We start from the raw sequence: 19,000 nt of genomic DNA, 5'->3' as shown, positions 1-19,000 counted from the left end.
TGTTTTGCCTATTTAGATTAAGATTTAGATTTATCTTTCTGCCTATTCAAGGACAGGGGCAGTCACATGCTATAAGTGTTAGTACAAGAATTTTTTATTTTACTTGGGCCCTCTAGGTGCTAAAAATTGCACAGTCACAATGTACACACAGAACATCAGCCCTGCAGAATAACGTGCTGTTTTGGAACCTGCCCCTGCTTTCACTGAATCAATGTAAAGCTTCTAGTTACTTTATTATCGTTGCAGGATATAGCAAGTAAAATCTGCAGCTAGTGACCTAAGAATTCCCAGCCAGATTATAACTTTAACTCTATGGCTGTGTTTTCTCATAATTCTACTAAAGTCTATATAGACATCAATAGAGTATTACAACTGATTCACTCATGTATCAGATTTCCCAGGATTTCTTACAACAATGTGACAGTCAACAGCCCAGTCTTCTGCTTATTCTTGTAAGACAAACACAGAATATTAATATGAGCAGATAATAATTCTTCGCTTTATTTATACGTTATTAGAATATCAGAGCTACTGAGAAATCAGTATGATGAAAAACTTTTAATCTTTCATTGGACACTGGGCAGGTATTTTAAAAGAATTCCATCTATTCTTTTTTACATAGGGTATTAGGCAAGACGCATGCCAAATTGTGGTTTCTGGGAGGAAAAAAAATCAAAAGAAGGATATACCTGCAACAGTGATATTTCACCAAAATCAGGCTGAGCCTCTATATTTTGTTGGTGTTGCAATTTCTACAAATAATGTGATACAGAACCAACATTCATACTTCTTACTAACTGCCCTAGATTTTTTCACTACAACAATAATCCCTTTGTCCTTCCTTAACCTAATGTTGACTCCCTTGAAATACTTGGGACATTAGCAGCATAAAAGCAAGTATGACAAATATAAAGACAGCAATTCTTCAGGGCTCTTTGTCCCTGATTTCTTTATTCATTATTGCTGATTTTAAGTTGAGGTATCTTCTAGTGCTCATATGCGGCCTGTTATCATTAAAAACCTGTAATGTAATAACTCATCACCAAAGGGGCAACGAACTCACAAAGGACCATGTTTCAAAATTGCTTAGCTAGCATGTACATATATTTCTACAGCCTATTTTATTGACTTAAATATCAAGACATTTCTTTTTCAGACTTGTCATCAAACAGTGATGGCTGATGGGCTATCTGTTAACCTTGAACCAACAGTGGCTTGATTGGAACGTATTACATTAAAAGTCAATGAAAATAATACCTTGTATTACTAACATAGATCCCATAAAACCTTCATTTGCTATCACTGCAGCAGCAATCTAATACATATATTGTCTTTTACAAATTGAATTGTCACAATGTCTACTTTGTATTGCTAATGTGAGTTGGAGGCATACAGAGAAAATTCCTAAATAATAGGAAGTTCTTAAATATATGCTTTCAATTTATTATTGTAATATATTGGCACTAATTGCCCAGCTCTTAGTGCTGAAGTCTACTTTAAGAGTTCAGTGTTCTTTGTCAACTTCTCCACACAAGTAACATGTAAAGCAATTCAATAATTGTACCTTCAGTTGTACTAGTTTGGCGGAGGGAGACATGTATTATTCCTGCATTTTACTTTGAATGTGTAAGATAAAAACCTGGAAAAAAATGTAGTTCTCCAAATCATATACATTTGCTGGATAAAGCCAACATATAACTGCTTTGTTTTGTATTTGTTTAACTGCAAGCCTAGCGGTTGTCACCTGCTGCAGCAGCAGTAAGCTGGCCTACTATACAAACTTTCTTATTTCTGTAATAAGAGAATAGTCTCCTTTTGTGTGCTACAGAATGCTCTATGGCTAGGGACAGAAGCTACACATAAACCAGTGTAAGTGATCAGAAACTGGTTTAAATCTGTAACAGAAGAGAAACTCAGTGCACATAAACCAGTTTCAAAATGGCTGAAACTGGTTTAAGGTAAACCTGGCTGAATGCAATATCAGACTTAACTGATCTGGATCAAACTAGTTTATGAAACTTCTGTCCCAGACCCTTTCCTGGTTCAAGTTAAATCTGTTCCCCAGCATCCCAGGATGCTTTGCAGCCCTGGGCTGGGTTGTGCTGACTGCTCCAGAGAATAGGATTGGTTCCTCCTCTCTGCTCCCTAGCCAGAGTGGTGATGGCTGGCTGACAAAGGGGTGGGGTGGAAAACCTGGCTGGGGACCGCAGCTGGGGAGCAGAGGGGGTGGGGGGGGGTGGGCAGGCAGGCTCAGGCAGAAGGAAGGGAGAGGAGGAGGGTTAAATGCTCTCTCCCACTGGCATAAGACCCCAGCTAGGTTCTGCTTGGCAGGTGACTGGTGGAAGACCAGCAGACTCCACACCCTCCCATCTTTGGCAGAGACTGAAGCAAGCAGTTAATAAGGGGAGGGGGTGTAATTCCCCTCAGGTCCCCTAGGCCATGGGGGAGGGGGAAGAGGCTGGAGAACTGGAGCTGGAGGGACTCATCCCCTGCCACCTGTGAGCATAGGGCCAAGCCCTGCAGGACCAGACTGAGAGGTAGGTGTTGGCAAAGACCTGGCATAATCATCACATGTATGTGCTGGAGACAGAGATAAAGGAATAGGAGAGGGTCCCAGACTGCTTGGACTGGTGTGACCAAAGAAAGCAGAGAACTGCATTGACATTATAAAGCAGCACCTGTAAAGGTGAGACTACCTATGAAGAGGCAAAAGACACTGAATGCATGAGAGTCCCGCCAAAGGTGCTATCGGTGACAAGCATACTAATGTCAAGGCACCCATGGGAAAGAATGGGGTGCAAATGCACCTGTAAAAACCAAAGTAGAGATGAGGCTTGTGGGATCTCCAATACCTGGTTATAAGGAGACACTTTGCCTTCAGGATTACATAAAACTTATGCAAGACTGTCTCTTGTCTTCTTGGTTTACATTTTAAGTTAGACTAAGTTATGTGTGCTCGCACTGTGTTTTACTGGGCTGTATCTTACCTTAGGGGAAAATTGTTGGTTGCTCTTTGTTGTGTGCTTGAGGTTGCAAATTGTTTGTGTTCAATACATGCTCACTTCAGAGAGAGGAGTGTTCTTATTCAAACTTTTATGAATTCAATGCCACCACCTTTTTCCCCACCCACCCCCTCCTCATCCTGGTAGGGGCTGCCATCTCCCCAGCCCCCCACCCCCTCAAGTGGGAAGCAGGGGTAGGGGGGAGGGCAGAAGGGGAAGAAGCCTGGCAGGCACTGCCCCCTGACTAGGCAGACCCAGGCTGGGGTTCTGTGTGGACCAGAGAGGGGATTTAAACCCCCACCTTCTAGCCCTGGGCTGGGGCTTGGCCCTGCCCCCTCTGCTCCAGCAGGAAGAGGGGAAAAGCCTTGGAGCTTCAATCCCTTCCCTTTGAAACTGGCAGGCTAGAAGGTGTGCTTGAGTGCCTCCCACCCTGGCTTCTGGCTTGAGTCACTGTAGGCATGTGGCTGTATTTCCTGAATCAAAAGTGAATGTCTGTTCACTTGCTTCTCAGTTTAATCTACACAGTTGAGATGAACCTGCAAAGACTAAATCAACTCACCCTCAGGCTTTTTAATTATCTGTATTTAGCCTATAAGGCTCATCAATTTGCAGATGAAAGGGTACAGCTTGCTAAAGTCAACATCAGACTTAATTTCCAGTCCCAAATCTCGTAGTCTTAGAATTCCTGTAGAGGTCTTTAGCATTGTTGATGAGGTCACACCTCATATTTGGACCCATCTGCAAAAAACTAGAAAACTCTGGGAAAACTCTGGCTCAGAACTTTCTGGTTGCCCCTCTTCTCTACAGATAGCAAGGGTTTTCAGCAAAACATTCAGTACTAAGATGGTCTTAATCTTACCTAATAATGGATTTGGCATGAAGAAAGAGAAATCCACCATGGAAATAAAAAAATTCCATTGCTCTAGAAATGAGGCTTCTCAGTTTCTCAGTATCTCTACTCATACAAGACTGCAGTTTGTGCTGGAGTTTATTGTTCCTGGGCACTGCATTTACATGTGTACCCAAGATCACAGCATATTAAGGCTGCTCTGACCCAGCTCAACATACTGCAGAGTGGCTGGCTGAGGCATGAGGGTGCTTCAGTGCAGGGCTAGCTGGCAGGCAGCCCCCTCACTGAAGCACCCTCATGCCCTAGTCAGCCTTGCCAGCATCTACACGTGTGTTGTGGTGTATGAAATAATACCGCTGAAGGACAATACTTGTGTTTACAAGTACTGGCCTATGGTAGCATTTATTATTAACTTACTGTGCCCTAACAGGAGCACATGTGCACATGCTGAGGCTTTACTGCAGAGCTAATTAGTCATCTGCAGTCTCATGCAGATACACCCACTGTAAGTTTGTGTTGCCCCCAGGTCAATGGGTTTCTTGAAACTTATGGTCATGTCCAGATGAACGTGGATGTGCAGCACGCGGTGCCACAGACCCATCTGTGGTGCCACACGCCATACATGCAGGCATTCCCCACGCTGCTACTTTGCAGTGTGGGTGGTTATTTTGACCCTGAGAGATCCTGGGGTCACCCTTCCTGCAAAAAAAAAGCAGGGCAGAGCATGTGGTGGCAGTGGCCGCCCAGAGTTGTACTCTGGTCCCCAGGACTCCAGGTAAGGCTATATACAGAGACCCCCAGGACTGCAGGTAAGGCTGCTAGGCCGAGCTGAGTTGCTGGTCTCAGCCTTCTCTACACCACCTGGGATAACCTGCCGTGTGCCAGAGTGCATGTGACATGGGTGTTCCTGGGGACAAGCAGCAGTGACACAAAGAGTGCTGCTGCTGTTATTTGTCCCCAGGGAAACACATATTTCCACTCATATGGATGCAGCCTACAGGATAAAAACTACATAAATAGATTTTTTACCTGGTGGCTGACTTGAACAAGTGTTTTAAAAAAGTTTGGGGTCAAATCTTTCAGTTGTTGTTTTCAAAGCAAAAGAAATAAAAACATAAAAATAAAAGCGAGCAAGTTGTTTCTCCTTTTTGAGAAAGTTAAGATACATTTAAAAGAAATGTATTCATTCCAAATTATTTTTTGGCTGAAACTGTTCGCTGAATTTTACCCAAATTTGCAAATAGTTGCAGTTGACCTGAAACTGTATTTTTTGATGAATAAACTATATGCACGAAATATTCCTCCCAGCCCTAGTCAGGGCCTCTAGACACTAATATAAAACAAACTATAAATAACAATTACTGGCAATGCCACTGCAATCAACAAGGGGCACATGGAAAGAAGGACTAGACTGAATACTTAAAACACAGCCGTTTGTGGCGCTCCCTTAAAAACTGGTAAAGCCTTGTCAAAAGGATACATTTTAGGGTAAAATCACAGCACCATGGAATCAACAGCAAAAGTCTTTGATATTTTTCTGACTGTCATCACCAGTAGTGGGCAAACTCTCTCTCACTACATTTTTCAATTAGACAATTCTGCCAGCAGGATTACATCTAAGCAGGGTGGCTTGCTCTGGGTTTACATCCTAGCCTTTGTCTGCAAATAAGCATTCTAGTTCATCAGTAACCTTACAGAAATGATGCTGTGGAAGAAAAGATTATTGGGGTAAGTAAATATTTAAAGAGAAAATTACCAGTTAAGATGGAAAGAAAAGCGAACACGGCCTTGAAACAGTTACCTTCAAATGTATAAAAGCAGTTAACCTTCACTAGTGATCAGATTTCCAGCTTCTGTAGAGACTGAGCACTCTAGGGGGCTTGTGCATGGCATGTATAGCTCTCAAGGACAGCTTGATTTCTGGCATCCCTGGACAAGTTGGAAATTGTAATTGCAGTCACAGTGAGTTTCTGTGCTTGGAAGTGACAGGCAAACAGGTTCCTTTTCAAAGTGGTTATACTTATGGTACATGTAATCTAGGAAGGCAAAGAAGGGGCTAACAAAAGCAAATCAAGTGTGCTTTATTTTTACCATTCCTAATAACTTAGCATTGCAGAGTGATACATCCTCATCAACTCATGAAGCTGCTCCCTAATGTGGGGTGCAATATTTAACTATGTGTTTCCTAAGCAGCAAACATATTAGCTGAATGTATGGGTGACAGCTATCCATGCTGCAAAGTAGTGTTACAATGCTTCCCCATATAAGCCATCTACGTTTCAGTCTTCCAGTGTCCCAGGATGCAGTGTCCCCTCCCACCACCCTCCTATTCTGAATGGACAAACTTTCCATCCTCTGAACTCTACTGCCCAGGGGCAGTATTGGTACCAAGTCAACTCCCCCTGCCGCCCATGGGGATGTGACCTGGCTGAACACAGGGACATAGACCAGTCTGGAAGGGACAGCTAAGGAAGTGGAGTGGGGAGCAAGACAGGGAGCCAGATCAGGGTCCCCCTGATCTATGTTTTCCCTCTCAGGGAGAGGGCAGTGTCTCGGTGAGCTGGGGTATGCAAACCCAATCCAAATCCCAATTTATTTAAACATGGGGCTTTCTTTAATTTACTTACTCTTTATTTCTTCATAAATCCATTTTTTCTCATTATTTTATCCTTTAGTGGCTTCAATGACTGGTGTCCTTCATTTCACCACCCAGCCTCTGGCCCCAATCTCACCTATTGCCTCTCCACCACCCATTTCACTACCTAGTCCCCACTATTTAAACTCTCCCCCTTCCAGCCTCATGCTCCCATAACCACCAACCCATCTCTCCAACCCACCCCCACCTAGTACATGGGATAGAAACCTGTCCTGGTTCACGAGCCCTCTAGTGGCAAGTCACAGATGTTCAGGTCAGGGACAGTCAAAGAAGGTTTCTAACTTGAACATATAGGGTGCCTATACATGTGCTCCGGGGGAGAGGGGGCTGGTTAATTAGAGAATCTAAGAGCTGCTCTAATTAAAGTACCCACAACATCACATGTATTCAGTGACCCTGCATTTCAAAATGGCAGTTAAGGCACTTTAACTAAAGCTTGTTCAATCAGCCTTAGTTACTTAATGAGATCAATTATAAAAACCATTTTAAAATAAGAAGTAACAAACTAACTCCTTAATTTTCCAAACAATACCCTAGAATTTAGCCCTGCCTACTAAAATGTGCCCAAATAAAAAAGGTCTTACAATGTTTCTGGAAGATATCCAGACTCAGGCTCTGATAGGCAAGGGCATTTCAAATCTGAGAAGTTACTGAGAATGACCTCCCACATATTTTTGCAGAAAAAAACTCAGCACACACAGAGAACTTGCAGGAGGTTTCCCTCAAGCGAATTTAAGGATCATGATGGAAACTAAGGTAGGAGGCAGTCCCTTAGATATGTAGGGCCAAGCCTATTTAGGGCTTTATAGGTCAAAATCAGCACCATGAATTGCACCTACAAAGCTTCTGGAAGCCAGTGAAGAATTTGGGCCACTGGAGTAATGTGCTTCCTGAGGCCAGCTCAGATCAGAAGATGAGCCATAGTGTTCTGCAACAGCAGCAGCTTCAGGTTGGTCTTCAAGGGCAGCCCCACTGCAATAGTCTAGCCATGAGGTTACAAAAACAAGGGTAACAGTGACCGGATCCAAATCTGAAAAACCAGGTCACAGCCTTCTCATCAGATGAATTTGGCAAAGGTAATCCTAGCTGCTCCTGCAACCTGGGAATCCTGGTGCAGCAAAGGCTTCAGAAGCACCCCAAGGCTGTGAGCCTTAGTAATTATGGGATGCTGAATCCCATCAAAGGTAAGTGTTCCTATCCACCCTCTCCTCCCCAGAAGTCATGAAGTCTGCCAGCACCATCACCTCTGTCTTGTGTGGATTCAGTTTCAATTGGTTCACCCACATCCATTCTCCAACTGTATCCAGGCAAGGGATAAGCATTGAGATTGCAGAGTTGTTCTCATTCCTGACTTGGCTTCAATTTACTTCACTTTTTCTTTGGAGGGGTAACATTTCATTTGAAACATTTGATTCAAATCAAGTTTGGTGTTCCCTCATGGAATATATTTCAGAAAAAGAGAAGTTTTCCTTTGAAATTATAGATACCTCTTATGACAAATAAACCTCTTTCATTTTGCAGTAAAAGCAGAAAATTGGCTGACTGTTTTAGTACATCAGGCCATGTTTTCACTTTCTTTTCAATCACTATTTATCAAACATTCCCATATGCAGTTTTAATGCATTTGCCATGTGCTTGCTAGAAGCAAAAGTTGCTAAATCACCGGTCAGTTTATTCACCATCTTTATGCATCAGTTACAATTCTCCTGGTCACTGAAAGCTGTTCCAAGAAATGCCAGGGAACTACAGGAAGTTGGTATGAATTCAAGAAGGCCCCTAGATCTTAATTATAAAACCATGAAAGACACCAACTCCCTTTGAAGCTCTCTTATAGGGAAACAAATGAGAATGGGAAATTTATTTCCAATCATAAATCCCAAACCCTTTGGTTTAATTTTTCCCAAGTTAACTTTCTCACCTAAAGCAGCATTGCCTTCTATTATTAGCTTCTGGCCCAATATCATCTGACCACCATCAGTCAAACTGTCTTCATCTCAATGAGCTTGGGGACTCCCAAGGAACTCTGTGTATGCAGACTTCTGCTTGCAGCCTCTAATTATTTTCTAACAGATAATGGAACGTTTATATTCAGAGAGGTTAGACTGAACTTGTAAGTGGATCAAAACCCTGGGTAAAAATCACAGCTCACAAGATCAACTCCTGAAAACACAAGGCTTGTTGCTGATGAGATGAAAGGCCCTCACTGATTGCCTGTTTCACTGTGACAAGTTAGTATAATATGTTTTGCCATCATGGATGGTTCGTTATGCTTTCTAATTGCAGCATGACTTGGGAATGTATTAGCTTACAACCAGGGTATCTCTCTGCTTTAATACCAAGACCATCATCCAGTAAGGCTCATTAGGAATTCATGATAGCATCCAATATTCTGAGGTTGGGGAAGAAAAGGAAATTTGCCCAACAAGGAAATTATAAGCTCCTGCTCTAACTTCTATTTTGCCTGCTAGGGACATTTTCTTCCTTCCCACAGTAGACCTCTTACACCAAAAGCCTGCTCCCTTACTGTTGCTAACTTGAGGAGGAAGGCAGATTTCATTTCACCTCTGAGGAGGTCCTCATACCTCCTAGGCCTTTGGGATACATTCACTACTTCTCTCCAGTACATGCTTGCGGATAGACTGGCAACAGAAACCATGGCACTGTCAATTCAAACAGACTTCTGGAGGGGATCAGATGTACTCTTCCAATCAGGATGCAGAAATGATATCATCTGACTTAGCAAAGCTAATTATACGCTGAAATGAACTGCACCAGACTACAGTACTCCCCATAGAAGAGAATGGTTATAAACATCATTGCCTACAAAACTAAATATAAACCTCTCTCCACTAGACTAGGAGTCAAAAACCTCTTAGGAGTAGTAGGTCAAATTAGTGCAGCTTGCTCTGAAGGCAGACTGCAGCTGCTCCCTTGCCGTTGACATGCTGCCAACCCAGACACCTTCCCCACTGCTGAACTGCTGCTGACTTTCCCTGTCATTGATGCCCTGGCTTTGAATAGTCCTCAGAGTGGACTTTTCCTTGCTTTGTTTAGAAATGAAAAGGGCATATGTATTATTATAGTGATAAGTTCAAGATAAGAAAGAAAAGTAAGAGAGAAAGCATAAAAAGACTGTCAGGGATGACTAAAGAAAACAAGAAAAATACTGCCTGCTGTGCTTCTCAAAAAAAATGTTCAAAGTTAGGGATGCATTTTTTTTTTATGACACAATTCAGCATCCCCTGATGGGAACAGGATAGGAGGTGGCTGTCCATACCATGTACTAACATGATGCATTATGTCATTATAGTCATTATAGATCCATTAGTAGGTGTTCAAGGGTGCTGAAATGACAGCCCAGTTTCCAAATTGCCATGCCTTGTTCTCCTTTAGCACAACATTTAGCAGAATTTCAACCGCTCATAAAGCACACTCTGACTTACCTCCTGTCAACAGTAAAAGTTTTAGAAGAACCAACAGGCCATATTGCTAATATTTTAGTCTTGTATTGAAAATGTCTATATATCCCCCTAGGTCACTAAAGGGGTGGAGAGATCTGAAAGACACAGTTTCATACCTGAATTTAAAATACAAATTGCAACGATTTCTACATTTTACATACACTGTCACGGAAAAATGTTACTTCATCGCTTGAAAAGGCAAGAACATATATCACTTCATGGGAAATAATTCATGTCAAGATGTGTAGTTGGACTGGATACCTGAAGGTTAAGGGTCAGATTTTAAAAGGTATTGAAGGGTCTCACGTCCATTGAATTCTTGCTCCTATTTTCGGTTGAAGTGTTAAACAGGTTTATTTAAGAATGACCTTGCTAACGCTCCAAATGGAGGATAGGCACCCAAATACCTTTAAAATCGGACCCTACATGCTTTTAACTATCTAAGTCAAAAGGACAATTTGTAAAATTGCCTTTCCAAAACAACATAACTGCTTTGACTTTGGCCTGAACTGCATTTAAGCAGTTTTACTGGCATAACAATGCCAATTAGGGGCATTTTTTTTAAACGAACCTAGCTATGCCAGACAAAATGCAAGTACAGTTGCACTGGCATGTTTTGCATTATACTACTGTAACTTATTTCCCTTCATCAAACCAGAAAAACATAAATCAACAAAAATCATTTCTATCCTTCTATGACTGTTTACTTGACGAGGGCTGTCACTTTAACTGTGTTGGCATAATGAAAACATCTAAACTTTTAAGTGTAGACAATGCCCAATACTTTCTTACAAAAATATAGTAAAAAAAAAATCAAATGGGTACAGGATTGGACTCCTATTTATTTCAAACACAAATGATGCAAAAACACTATCCCTGGCAAAGAAACAGAGTAAAATTAAATTGAATCTGCTGTCAAAAATAGTTATCTGAAATTGTTTAAAATGCTTGGGGAAAAACTACCATACAGCCGTCCCATCCCGCTCTTCAACAGCAGCCATATGTACTGGAGGAAAATTGATAGTTAAGCTATATCACTTTTTTACTTCAATGGAACTGAGTAATTTACACCTGGAACTCAGTAATTTACACCAGTTGACCAGCTGGCCCAGGGTTTTTATCTGTCAGAACTAAAAGAAACCTTATCTTGTAATTTTCATCTTGTGATCATTAACAAGAAACAGGCTTGGGGGTGCAGGGGAAGGGGAAGGAGGCAGGCATTAATTTGCAGAGGGACTGCACCTAATCACCATTAATATGACTGCTTTGGATACATATTACAGCTATAGCTATCAAGGTGACATCCCTTATTTCTGAGCAATTTATCATATATATTGTCATGTATTCTAGAGGCAATGGGGTACAGTGAGCAGAACCAAGAGATTGGTGTCTACTCCTGCCTCTGTCACTGACATGCTAGATGAACTCAGACAAATCAAGATGCCTTTCTGTGCCCCATCTTTACTTACCTTTCTTTCTAAAGTGTTTCAAGACCTACTGGATTTGTTTAGTTGTTCCCTATTTCACACCTTCTGGCACAGAATATGGAGGCACAGGTTCCACTGAATAGACCCACCTTCCTTGCACACCTGTTTCAATGGGTGGCTTGTGTATTAGGGCTTCTTTAAAATAAATGTATAGTTACTAATATTTTTGAAGTGTCACAATTATTTTGTGCATAAAGCAAATAGTTATTCCTTCTTGCCCCTTTCCCCACCACAGGTTCCCATCAAACCAAAAGTCTGTCTGGCCTACCATAAGTACCTGAAACTGAGACGACCCTGAATTTAAGGCAACCTCCCCAAAATTAGGTTCTCTATATGCAAAATTTATAAATTTGTTGTAATTTTCCATGTAGTGTAATCAGTGGAGGATCATCTTAAATTGATCTCCACCACCACTGCAGTGGGGAATGCATTAGCAGTGGGGCTGGCAGTGAGGGATGCTGCAGGAGGCAGGTGGAGTGGGGGCAGTGGGGGGATAAATGAGCAGAGGCAGCTTGCCCCTTGCTCTCCCCCCCACTTCCAGCCTCTGCCCTCACCTACCACCCCACAACCTTGGGCTCTCGTCCATCCCATTTCCCTCCCATACTGCTTCTGCCTCTCTCCATAGTCTTGAGCCCCCTGTCCTTTCCACCCATCTTCTTCACCCTGCCTCTCTACCCCCTTGCAGTCTCTGCCCCCTGCCCCTCTCCGCAAGAGTCACCCTTGCTCCAGCACTTGCAGGATCCATAGCAGCAGCATAGAACCAGCACCAGTGCCACGGGGATGGGCTGGGGCTATGCTCTATGTCCCAGGCTGGAGAAGGGCCAGAGTCTGCTGGCTCTGGGGCAAGGCTAAGCAGTGGGAGAAGTTGGGAGGGACAGTGACTGGCAGACACTGTGTGGGGGAGATTGGGGGAAAGGGAGATGGGAAGAAGGGAGGGCAGATGCCTTAGGCTGCACAGGAGAGAGGCAGGAGGTACAGAGGCAACAGAGGGGAGGGCATCAGTTGAAGCTCTGGCCCCAACCATGGGTTGGGAACAAAGCTAAAGCTGAAGCTGCAGCAGCGGTCTGCCTCCCCCTCCCTCCCCAGCCACCATTACCACCACCTTGTACTTGATTCCAAGACAAAGGGCTTGTACCCCCATGTTAAATGGGGGGAGGGGGGCATCGACTTGGAATCAAGGAAATATGGTATTTTGCTCACTTCTTTGTTTGCGCACCATGGTTATTGATGCCATCAGCATGAATGTACAGTACTCGGCGAACAGTGTTAAGAAACCTTGATCTCTACAGCTTTAGTCTGATTGCCTGAAAATTCACGCATGATAATTTATCTGAAATATCTGAAGCTGTAATTGTACATTTCTACTCATCTCTGGATGAGAGAGTAGACTACATAATGGGAGTATAGTCTCCTTTTGGTTTATGCTCTCATTAATGCTAATCAAGTTACACACACACTGAACAGACCTTAAAAATGCCAAAGTCCTATGTAATTTCCAGGTTCACAAGAGAAATTTTATAATTTAGGGCTTTCAAAAAAAAAGTACAAACTTGTATCGATTGTCAAAATATTGTCATCCCACGACATGCATGTTCACAATGTCAGTAGTGGTTTTTCTTAGCACAGAACTGAAAATTGAACTTAAGGTCTCTGTGAATATAAAACTTATAAAGCCTGATCCCAAGCTCTTAATAAAACTATGTTAGACTACTTAAGGAGATTTTAATGTACTCTCTCTTCTCCTTTTCTTCATTTATGCATAGTGCTGATTGCAGCTCCTAAACCCTCAGCACCTGAATCTGAAGAAAGTTAAAGTAATAGGGAGCTTTCTTTAATTTCTGCCACTGGAGGCTTCAGAAAAAGAGACACATAGTAAGGTTTTGTTCCATCCTGGCCCCTTTCCACTTATGCTCTGACCTCTGCTTCCTCTGAGAGGACGGGGTAGCTGGCATAGATAGTAGAGAAGCTTCTTCCCTTAGCTTCTCATTGGCAGAAAAAATCTCTAAAAAGAGAGAATTGTCTATTTGTAGTCTCAAGCCATTTTATAGCCAGCAGCTTTGACAAACTGGAGAATTTGTCGCTTTCTGTACTGCACATTGGTTTTGCCTCAATAGCTTGTGATGCCATCCTGGAATTAGATTTCACTAGGGTAATTAGGTAGAATTATGTCAGTATGACAAATGTTTAGGGATAAATACTCTGCTGGTGTGCCTCTGCTGAGTTCTGTTAGCTTAAATGCACCTAGGCCAGTATATTCCACCTGGGGTTGTGGACCTTACTTTTTATAACATGTTAAAACAAGAAGGCTAAGGACATGTTTCCAACATGATTGGAGGTTTTGGTGTGTGGATGGCTATATACAAAACTTGACCAGTTCAGTTCAGCTGCTGTCTAAATGTGGGATCTTTAGTGGTTTTGGGGTTACAATGTTTTAATATTAATTAAATATCAGGGTTCCTAAAGGCCTTTCAATATTTACACCTAGATAATTTTAAAAGAAATGGAAAGATATTTTTACAGTTTCTGTATATTAGAGTGTGATATTTTTCACTACTATATTAGCCTGTTAAACATAGACAGGGAGGCTGCACATGTTACTTACATCCATGAACTCCACATTGGCCTTGGGGCCTGTAGTCTCATTAAGAATCTTAATAGCCACAGGAATCTTTACAGTTTCTCCTTCAGGGACCCAAATGCCCTGGAAAAATAAGGAAAATAAATATTAATTGCACAGGAGTCAATTATTTTTTTGATCTACAGAGACTTATTTTTGTTATTGAAACGTTTAGATTATGCCATTAACAAGGACCATTAAAACTCTAAAAACAAACAAGTATTTTTTTTTAAACTCAAAGAAAGCCACCTAATGGAAAAGATTAAGTACAAATGAACATCCTTGATACAAACTCTTTTTTTTAAATTACAGTCAGATTTCTTCTCAGTAATGCATGATGTACATAACTCTCCATTTTATGCTGGTGGCCATTACTGAAAAGACAAAGATCATAACCAGTGGATTTCCTCTGCTATGTCCAGATGCAAAGATAATTGTAGTTAATAAAGAATCATCACTAATTTTGATGGGATTTGAATTGTGTTCACAGTGCATGGGCATGGCATCTTGAGATAAGTGAGTTCCAGAGTAAGAGGGATGTAGGTTGTAGCCGTGTTGGTCTAAGGACATAGGCAGACAAGGTTCTTTAAGTGAATCTGATCTCTTTTATTAGACCAACTTAAATAGTTGGAAAACAATTATTAAGCAAGCTTTCGGGTTCAAAAACCCTTCGTCAGGCTAAGGAAGTTTCAGCAGTTGGTGTGTGCTCTTCCATCCAGGCTAATGCAATTTTCCTAATACCACACATGCGGGGAACCTGCTCCAATGCGCTGGAAATCCAGCACGTCAGAGAAGACTCAATTAATTGAGTCTGCTGAAGCACAGAAATTGACTCTGGCAGCCTCATGCATCACGTGTATCAGTGGTGCAATGCACCTCCGCACTGAGAAAATGGTGGCAGTACACTTGGAACCAAAACACGTTTGCTGTGCTTTAGTTCGAAGTGCACCGCCACCATTTTCTCACTGATGAGGCATGCTGCACCACTGATACATGTGACCCATGGGCTCTTTTAATTAGTGCAGCTCACTAAAAGTGTCTAGTGCTGCATTGGCAGCACATGTAAAAATGCCCTCACAAAGGAGGTACTCAATTTAATGTGCATTAACTAAAGTGCATTAATACACATGTAGATGTGCTCAATTGTACACATATTTTGGAACATCTAAAGCAGTGCTGGCCAACCTTTCTGGCAGGCATGCCACAAATAAAGCTGAATCCTTTCCCTGAGTACCATTCCAATTCCCCCCTCTAAAGACGTACCTAATAGAATTTGTGCCTTAGGATGCCAGAAGAAAAGAGCCCCTCTCTCCCCTCCATTCTGGTACCTCCCTTTATAAGTGCCTTGGAGCTCATATGCCACACATAGCAGCTGTTTGTTCATGCCATTTGTGGCCTGCATCCATGGGTTGCATGGGTTGGCTGTCCCTAATCCCTTTTCAGCCTTCTCACCTGTTGCAATGTTGGAACTGTAAGACTATAGTGGTCACAGGCCAAGTGTTTCTATGGATTGTATACTGTATGAGCATATAACCAAGAGAATGAATGTGAGTTTGAATGAGACTATTTAGCCTGTCAGCCTTTTTTTTCCTTGTAATTGAGAAATTATGCAACTTTTCAACACTGAAAAAAAAGTGGGGAAATAAATTGACAATGTTTTTATTGTTTTCTTCCTTGCCTCCCTTTATAAAACTGAGCTAATCCATTTTCATAAATTGTGATATTCCAACACAATTTAAATGGGTGCAATTAAAAAAATGTTTTCTCCAGTCAACTCTACTGCGTGCTTTTAAAACACGGCTAAACTGTAGCTTTGAAGGGCTTTGTAAACATGAAGGTGGTTTTAAATAAGGGAATTGCAGAAATGTAGGCCTGGTAGTAAACTCATGGGGTCACTTAGTTCATCCCTCTCCTCTGGGATCAGATATAACTCTGGGATCAGATAGATCATGCCTTAAGATGTTTGTGTAACTTGTTTTTAAAAAGCTCCAAAGATAGGGATTATGCAACATCCCTCAGTAACCAGTACTAACTATCCTTATAGTTAAGATTTTCTTAACATCTAAACTAAATGTCCCTTACTGCAAATTTAGCTGATTATATCTCATCTTATTGTCAGCAGACATAGAAAACAAATTATCACAACCATCTCTGTCATATATTTGAAGACTTTTCATGTAGCCTAACAAAAATCTTTTTCTAGGCTGAAGAAACCAAACACATGGCATAGTCTATGTCTTCAAAATCTTATATTTTTGTCATTTTTTGATGACGGCCCAGAATGACATTTGACATATTTGCATCAGCATCAAATTGTTGACTCATTCAGTTAATGACCACAAATCCTTTTCTGTAAGTACTGCTCCCTTGTCAAATGTTCTGCATTTTGTATTTATGCATTTGAATATTACTGTATTTGATTTAATTGAATTTCATACTACTGGTTTCAGATAATTTTTGAATTCTGATTCAAAGTCCTTGTAATTTCTCCCAAATTGGTATTATCCCAAAATTATCCCCAAAATTATTTAATGTAGCATTTATTTCACTACCAAAGTCATTACTGAACATACAGAATTGTATAGACCATGGACATATCCCTGTGGGAACCTATTTGATATGTCTTCCCACTCTGACAACAGTCTACTGATGATTACTATTTTGGTAATTTTCTTTTTTCAGTTGTAAACGCCCCTTATGATCTTGTTTCACCTAGACCATATGGAATATGGGACTCTGTCAAAAAATCTTACTAAAATCAAGATAAATCATACCCACTACTCTTCTCCAGCATCCCCATGGACAAAGCAGAAAGTTAGATTGGTTTGACATGATCTGGTCTTAATAAACCTATGTTCATTCTTTTTATTACTCTATTATATTCTAGGTCAGAGGTAACCAAGATATGGCCTGTGGGCTAAATCCAGCCCACAGAGCAGTGTCATCCAGCCAATGGATCAAGAAATTTGGTGGCAAGGGAACACTGTTGCTGTTCATCCTACCAACAAATTTCTGGACGTGAGAATCCCATGAGCCAGATGATGCACATCCTTGCACTGGATCGGACCTGCACACTGGCTCCACATGCCAAATCAGGCATCTCTGTGCCACTCATCCAGCTTGCACTGCCAAATGACTTGGATGCCACAGTTCTAGGTACTTACAAAATAAATTATTCCAGTAACTTTCTGGAAACAGGCAAGGCTGACTGGTGTATAAATTCCAAAGTTTTGTTTTTCCCCTTTTTTGAAGATAAAAGGGACTTACTTCTCCTTCATGTTGTAGTGTCAGTTATAATTTAGAGATGCTCTCTAATTTAAGAGTCGGTAATTGGGAAGTGGTCCCTCAGTTAAGTAGCTAACTAGCTAGTTAGTCAGTGAGAGGTAGACATGGGGGCTGCAGATGTTGTGTAATGCTCCATGTGGCAGGGGACCCCTACCCCTGCTACTAGAAGTGAGAGAATGACCACAGAAGGTCTAGCTGCAGGGCAGCCACTCTATTGCCTGGTGAAATAGGCAGCAGGTGATGGGGGGGTAAAGCAGTAGGCCAGAGCAATAAGCCTGTTAATAAAAGTGGAAGAGGAAACCCCTGAGCCTGGTCCTGAAGACCAGTGTTCAAATAACCAGAAAGGGGGAAGAAGAAGGGCTATATAAGCCTAACCCAGGACCAGAGGCTCACACTGGCCCTGATTCTGAATAGAGAAGAAGCTGTTTATAGCCTGACTAGCCATTCAGGATAGTTAGGAAGCCAAGGAAGGGTGCTTGGGAGATGCCCTGTATTAGGCCCTGGGGAAGAGCCCTGCCAAGGTCTGGGACCCAGGAGGTTGCACTGGCCTGAAGCTGGGCAGAAGAGAGAAAGAGGGGGACAGAGAGAGGACCCAGGGCCCAGTATTGAGATGCTAAGGCAGAGGGTCCCTCAGTAAGGGTTTTGGACCCAGAGGGCTGTGTTGTGCTAAAACAGAGCAGAGAAGAGTGAGAGAGAAAAAAATATCTTGCAAGAGTTGGGGCCCTACAACAACTGTGTGGGCAGAAGTCAAATTCTGAAAGGGCCAGCGGCCCAGAGTACACAGAGCCCTTAAGGCAGTCAAGGCCTAAGCATCTACATTTAAGGGATGACAAGCTGTGAGACACAAAGGCAAGTGAAACAGGGCTGGAGGGCCTGTGGACAAAGGAAAGACCAGTAGCATAACATCTTATTCAGGCAGGGATCAGGGCCAGAAGGAGGACCAGGGATGAACAAGACAGAGTGAAGCACCAAGGGCTTACTCTGCTCTCTGACAGCAGACTCCCATATCTTATGTAGACATTTAGGTACGGCAGAATAACATAGGGCAGGGACCTGAGAAACCAGTAGCATGGGACAGGAATCGGAGTGTCCTCTAGGGGATTGTCGCAGAGCACCTCGGTGCTCTGCTCCTAGAAAGGAGAAACTGCCAGGGAGAGAGACAGAGCCCTGGCAGGTCATAATGAGCCCAGCTGAGTGTTGCCAGGGTAACGAGCCCAGCTGCGGGTTGCCGGGGCAACTAAGGAGAGCCAGCTGCTTGTAGGAGGCAGGGCCTGGCCCTTATAAAGCCCAGGGCTGAGGCCAGGCTGGCAGTTCCCTGCCAGCAGCCAGAGAGGCAGGAGCTCCCTTGGCCAAGATATGGGAAGAAGCCTGACTTGCAAATACAGCTCACTATAGCCCTGAGAGGATTGGGCACTATGGTTTAGCCAGGAGGCTTTATGTTTGTGTTACAGCCAGGAGGCTCTAGTTTATGTTCGGCTTACGTATTACACCGGAGGCTTGGGTGAGGCTGTAGGGGTTGGAGGAGGCCTCATAGGGACCCCAGAGGTGTGGGGCCCCTGAGCGCAACCAGTGGGTTGCGGGCGGGGAACAGACCCCGGGTTGTATGCGGGGTACGTAGACCCCAGCCCCAGAGTGGGGCAGC

General features: G+C 42.6%; 1 protein-coding gene across 1 annotated transcript in view; it reads right to left on the bottom strand.

Moving 5' to 3' along the window:
* Nucleotides 1-19,000, bottom strand: part of ERBB4 (erb-b2 receptor tyrosine kinase 4) — an 819,609-nt gene that overhangs the window by 188,477 nt on the left and 612,132 nt on the right. The window contains exon 20 of the mRNA XM_025202487.1: nucleotides 14,059-14,157. Within this exon, the coding sequence (XP_025058272.1) occupies nucleotides 14,059-14,157 (99 nt within the window). The remainder of the gene's footprint in view (nucleotides 1-14,058; nucleotides 14,158-19,000) is intronic.

Source organism: Alligator sinensis, unplaced genomic scaffold (genome assembly GCF_000455745.1).
Source record: "Alligator sinensis unplaced genomic scaffold, ASM45574v1 scaffold730_1, whole genome shotgun sequence".
Classification (NCBI taxonomy): domain Eukaryota; kingdom Metazoa; phylum Chordata; order Crocodylia; family Alligatoridae; genus Alligator; species Alligator sinensis.
Note: the sequence above shows the minus strand (reverse complement) of the source record. Positions and strands in the feature narration are given on the sequence as shown.